This window comes from Propithecus coquereli, unplaced genomic scaffold (genome assembly GCF_000956105.1).
Source record: "Propithecus coquereli isolate 6110/MARCELLA unplaced genomic scaffold, Pcoq_1.0 Scaffold124, whole genome shotgun sequence".
In the NCBI taxonomy this organism is placed as follows: domain Eukaryota; kingdom Metazoa; phylum Chordata; class Mammalia; order Primates; family Indriidae; genus Propithecus; species Propithecus coquereli.
In genome coordinates, this window is record NW_012136525.1 from 296,567 (window position 1) to 302,827 (window position 6,261).

Sequence of the window (6,261 nt, forward strand, 5' to 3'; positions counted from 1 at the left end):
ATTTTATTGACGCAGCTTTAAATAGATGGTCTAAAATCCCATACCTCCAATGACTCAAATTTGAATGTTTATTCACTTATCAATCAAGAAGTGTCTTGAATGCTTTCTATGTGCCAGGCACTGTGCTAGTCCTGACAATGAAAATATTATTTTTAAATGCTCCCTCTTTTTGGTGGTCATGTATATGTTATCACTAGAATCTATATTGAGATGTGAACAAAGTGTTTTGCTGGCACAACAAGGATGCACTCATGCTATTTGGCAGCTGTGGATGAAGGTTGGGGAACCCTTAAAAGGGTTAAGGACCAACTTCTACATGAAGCAAAGTTGAAAATACAACCCAATAGGGCCTACGAAGCATAAGAATCCAGAACAGCAGGAAGCATGAAAAATAATCAGCCTAAGATAGCCCAGGAGAAGTAGACTTCAGCTAATTCACCAACTCAGCTCTTAAATCAATGCTTTTTACCAATGTTTTCTCAGACCCCTAAGGTTGGAATATTTCATTCATTCATAATACACATTTCAAACCCATCATAAAAAAGACAGCTAGTTTCTGAAGCAGTTTCTTAAGATGATTCATTCTCCTCAATGAGGTTTCATAGCTCCAGTGTCTCTATCTGCATAAAAGCAAAGTAGCCAAAGAAATTTTAAGCAAGCTAATCAGATCAAAGGAAGCCTCCTTTTATGCTCTTCAGAAATGTAAATCCCAACCCTGGCAGCCTCTGCAGTGTAAAAGTACAAATCATGCCTCATTTGATACGGATAAATTAAATAAGGAGCCCTTCTCTCACTTTTTATTGTGGATGACAATATTTCTAGTTAAGGTAGGACAGTGAACTTATGCAGTTTCGTGAGTACATTTATTCTTTATGACATATAGTCTGTAAAATAACATTGTTTTCCTAATTCATTAGGTCAAACACAAGGATCAAAATATCTGTTATGGCTACCAATGGATATCAGAAGAGAATGAAGAGGCATATCACACTGCTAATCTCGTATTCTCCCTAAGTAACAGCTTTGTGCACCTCGGGCCCATGCCTGGTGAACTGCCCTGTGACCAAACTCAGGAGGTCCAGGCACATTATATTCTGAATGCGCAGGCCCTGCAGGAGCTGAAGGAGCTCGTCTTCTATTATCTGGTGAGAAGGAGGTCACTGCATTGGCTTATCTGTAGATACAACCTCTCTGCGGGGGGCAAGTAATTATGAAGCTCTTTGGGCATCACCACTTTGACTTCTTATGCATGTTTCTTTTTAAAGTTTGACTTCTCTTGGGGCTAATTATTACTAGTAGGGGCTCAATAAACAAGACCGGAATAAGATCCCTGTCAGGCATATTAAATTTCTTTTTATTTCCTGTTTTTGCAGATAATGGCAAAGGGAGGCATTGTCCGAACTGGAACTCATGTACTACCTGTGGAGCAGGGAGATAGTGAGTATTTCAGTAATCACATAGTTGCCCCATTCTGACACATTCGACTTTTCACTACAGAAATACCAGGAACACTTTCAAGTAAAGAGAGATCATTTCTATCTAATCACAGTAAAGAAGAAGTTGAGGGAGGGAAAGCAATAATGTTCCTTTTTTCCCATCCTTGATCAAATATCTGGGTTTTTTTCTTCAGCATGTTCTGTTTAGATTATTAAAAGTTGTCATATACAATCTATGCTTATTCCAAATTTTCAGATCATAAATATTCTTGGACCCTTCTCTCAAAATAGGAGACATTTGAGAATTGTTTTGGAGAATGGGGAGGAGGAAACATAAAGTTTTGGGATGCATTCTTGTGTTGAGTCACTTATATCTTTATAAATATCTCATTTTCCCTTTGAAGATAGTTATGATTTGTAAAGAGTTAAGTTGGGTACTTCCACCATTGAATTAGACTCTCCCCATGGACAAATATGTAGCAATATAAACCTCTGAAGGTTGCTGCTAGTCTAATGGGGTCTAAAAGATCACTTACTAGAAAACCGTCAGTCAACTACTCTTGCTACCTCCTCGTAACAACACAGAAACGCCACAGCTGATTTAAGGAAGCTTAATGTAACCTCTAAAGAATCCATGTAGGCATCAAAAAAAAACCTCCAAAGGAGCATAATATTTCTCTTAAGGAGAAAAAACAGAATATTTTCTTCATAAATGGTTAAAGAGGATATAACCGTAAATACAATGTGTTAAACTCTTCCTATTGCATCTCGTAACCTCAGGTTTTATTTCCCTCTTCTAGTGTGAGATCTAGATCAAACGGTAGCAAAATGGATGTCTCCATACCCTTAGATAGCATCAGAGCCTTATATAGGTGAGAGCTAAAGCTTAAAATTGGTGAGAAATCAATACAGTACATGATTTATGAGAGGAAAGGGGGCTTTGCCAAAGTTTTTCCTAAAGCTAAAGTTTGCAGTCATCCATTTATTGCACCTACTGTCTATTTTATCTATTATATCTACTAACAGAAACAGTCATTAACCGGACCAGCCTCCTAAAATGGCTTTGTGCAACAGAATGATTTCATGTCAGCCCTGAAGAGAGGTCTAACCCACAATTGCTTCCTCTCATTCTCTCTGCTCCAGTGAAAGGCCACTTTTCTGTGTCAGTCCCTGTGGGGTCAGACATTGCTCCCGTTGCCCGGTTGCTCATCTATGCCATTTTACCCGACGGGGAGGTGATTGGGGATTCTGCAAAGTATGAAGTTGAAAATTGTCTGACCAACAAGGTGAGGGCTTTATATCATCAGCTTTTCAACATTTCAAACTAGAAGTTACTATCATGATCATTTATTGTATACATGTGAGCATTGGAGCCAGAAGGGTTAAACAAATTCCCCAGAGACACTGAGCCAGATAACAGCAGAGTCAACAAGGAGAAGCCCTGTCACTTAACTCCTAGTGCACGACTCTCAAAATCCTCCTAGCACGTTGTCTCTTACCAAATGACCCAGTTCAGGGTACCTTGCTCCCTTCATCTTTGATGAAATGTTGGGAAATATGTGGGCAAGTTTTTAAGCCTACTAAAGTGCCGAAAGAGAAACACAAGAGCACCTAGCCCCATATGCATTCCCACTGCAGTTAACGAGCACCTCGCCTTGTATCAGAGGTAGAAAAAGACGTGTCATAATTAGTAATTTCTAAGAATAACTAGAAATTATTATAATGGCTCAACCGATTCTTGAGAATGAAAGAGAATTGTAGGGGACAAAAAGTCTCAGGACTGACATAACGCCAACCACCTTGACTAAAGTCAAAGTGGTTCTGCGCTGAAGGTGAGGAACACTCCAAAAATGCGGGGAAATGCATGGTTAAATCAGTAAATTTCTTTTTCTGACCTTTTTTCCCCAATTTCACAGGTGGATTTGAGCTTTAGCACAGCACAAAATTTCCCAGCCTCACACGCCCACCTGCGAGTGACGGCTTCTCCTCAGTCGGTCTGCGCCCTCCGTGCCGTGGACCAAAGCGTGCTGCTCATGAAGCCCGAGGCTGAGCTCTCCCCGTCCTCGGTGAGTTCCCGGCAGCTTATGGGATCAGGAAGGGCCACGCGAGGGGCTCAGAGGAAGGAGAAATGCCTGTCTGAGGAGGATAAGATCTATTAAAGTTATAGTTATCTACGAGTTAGTGGTTTTGAGCTCTTTCACGTGTGCTTTCTTTGATGAAGAAGACATATATATACACACACGTAGACTACTAGCCTCTGCAGGTAAAAAGATTGATAAAAATTTATTGCCTCATACAGCATATTAAAATGAATAAAAGAATTTTTAAATGTTAAAAAATGTGACCAAAAAAAATTAACAGCAAAGGAGGCCAAGGCTGGTGGATAGCTTAAAGCCAGGAATTTGAGAACAGTCTGGACAACATAGTGAGACCCCGTCCCTGTGAAAAATAAAAAAAATTAGCTGGGCATAGTGGCATGCGCCTGTATTCTCAGCTACTCAGGAGGCTGAGGTCAGAGGATCACTGGGGCCCGGAGTTTGAGGTTGCAGTGAGCTATGATGACGCCACTGTACCTCAGCCTGAAGGACAGAGTGAGACCGTCTCAAAAAACAAAACCAGAAAAAGGACTTGTGAATCAGATTCAGTTCCCCTAAGTATACAAACCCAAATATCATGTGTCAAGACACTTATATATGCAAGCTGGAGAAAAAAACAAGGCAGATTGTGAAAAGTGCTATAAGGGAGGTGCAGATATGCAAAATGAAAGAAAGGATTAATTCTAACTGAAGAATCAGGGAGGTCATTCATAAATTTTTATATATGTATATTATATATTGTATATTTTGTATGTGTGTTTGTGTATATATTTATAATGTAAAAAGAAAAAACATACACTATCCAAAGTCCCTGAAATCCCAGAGCTCCATGAAACCAATAATAGGAGTTTCCAAGCTAGTTTTAACATTTCAAAAAACTTAACAAAAGTGATACATTTACCTGCTCTAAGACCATACAGGCTAAATTAAGTGTCAAATTTCTGTTTTTATAAGAATTATATCAACTGAAATAATGGCTGTCCCAAACTGAATACAGTTTCTGAAGGAAGACATGTATTCTCTCTGATGAAAAATTTAGGAAAAATGAATTGCTATATGATAGCTGATATTGATAAATGAAATGTTTTAAAATATGGGGTTAATAGAAGATATAGCAAAGAAGGTATGTTGAAGTGGAACAATAAGAAACTACTTAGCATGTACTAATAGCAGTTTGCTCATATCTTCAAATTCTCAATATGAGGCCAATTGGAATAATCTTTTATTGAAACTTTTTCTGCTATCAAAATTTTACCAAAGGAAATTTTATATCTTTACTTCCCTAGAAAATACCTCTTGCTTCTTCTAATGAGATTTTAATTGAAAATATTAGAATACTTCTAAAGGAAGTATTAAGTACACATCAATAGTGGGAGCAAGATGTGTAGAAAAATAACATTAATGTTTTACATTTGTATAAGAATTTTACACTTCTCAAAGATACTTTTTTAATTATAACAACCTTGATGGATAGATAAGACAGAAAATCCTATTTAACTGATTAATAGTAAAGCAGAAGCTTTCAGGTACTTAGTAGTAGACCTGGGTTAGAACACTAGTTTCTTTTAATCCTTGGTTAATTGTTTTACTCATGAAACACTTTGCTCCTAGTAGTGTAAGTCATTCATTCAGCACATACAGTTGACCCGTGCACATTGTGGGGGTTATGGGAACTGACCCTCCGCACAGTCAAAAATCTTGAATATAACTTTTGACTTCCCCAAAACTTAACTACTTATAGCCTACTTTTGACCAAAAGCCTTACTGATAACACAAACAGTTGATTAACACATATTTTGCATATTATGTGTATTATGTACTGTATTCTTACAATAAAGTAAGCCAGAGAAAAGAAAATGTTATTAAGAAAAACATAAGGAAGAGAGAATGTATTTACTATTCATTAAGTGGAAGTGAATCTTGAAGTTCTTCATCCTCATCATCTTCACGTTGAGTAGGCTGAGAAGGATGGGGAAGAGGAGGGATGGGTCTTGCTGTCTCAGGGATTGGCAGAGGTGAAAGAAAATCCACCTAACAGTGGACCCACACAGTTCAAACCCATTGTCGTTCAAGGGTCAGCTGTATTTATTTAATGCCTACTGCGTTCTAGGTACTATACAAAGTGCCGGGGATCTCGTATACTACTGGAAAGACCAAAATCCATGTCTCATGCAACGTACATTCTCATAGATGAGGTAGCCAATAATGATGTGCCTTGCAGAAGAATAAAGCAGGGAGGGGAAATGGGAAATTTTAAAAGGGAGGCGCCTTTGAGAAAGTGTCTAATTTCATCCCACTACTCACCTTGCTAATCTATTTTTGTCAATCAATTTAAAACTCCAATGAATGTAATACAGTGCACCTATCAACATTTTTATGTCTATCTGACTCCTCCCATTCAAATGAAATCTGAAAGCATCATTTCCAGTATTTTATAGTTAAAGTTTTATGTATTGTGTCAAAAACTGGAGCATTTTGTTTCCATGAATAATACCTAAGAAAATATTATCCTGTCCTGTGAAGAGAATAGATAATTATTCATGTGCCTGTTTAAAACATACATCCATTAACTTTGTTATATTCTGAGTCAGTTGCTAATCGCAAGATGAGGGAAAATGATCTATTATAAAGCTTTGTGCAGTATCTCAAATATAGCAGACCTAAATTTCTCAATTAATATAGTTATATTTCATTCTAATTTTTTTTTTTTTTTTTTGAGACAGAGTCTC

At 37.7% G+C, this 6,261-nt stretch overlaps 1 protein-coding gene across 1 annotated transcript in view; it reads left to right on the forward strand.

Annotated features, from left to right (window-relative positions):
- The window catches only part of LOC105805007 (alpha-2-macroglobulin-like), a 46,301-nt gene that overhangs the window by 14,728 nt on the left and 25,312 nt on the right, over window positions 1–6,261 (forward strand). Inside the window, exons 12-15 of the mRNA XM_012637788.1 lie at window positions 918–1,145; window positions 1,374–1,437; window positions 2,580–2,722; window positions 3,353–3,570. Coding sequence (XP_012493242.1) covers window positions 918–1,145; window positions 1,374–1,437; window positions 2,580–2,722; window positions 3,353–3,570 — 653 coding nt within the window. The remainder of the gene's footprint in view (window positions 1–917; window positions 1,146–1,373; window positions 1,438–2,579; window positions 2,723–3,352; window positions 3,571–6,261) is intronic.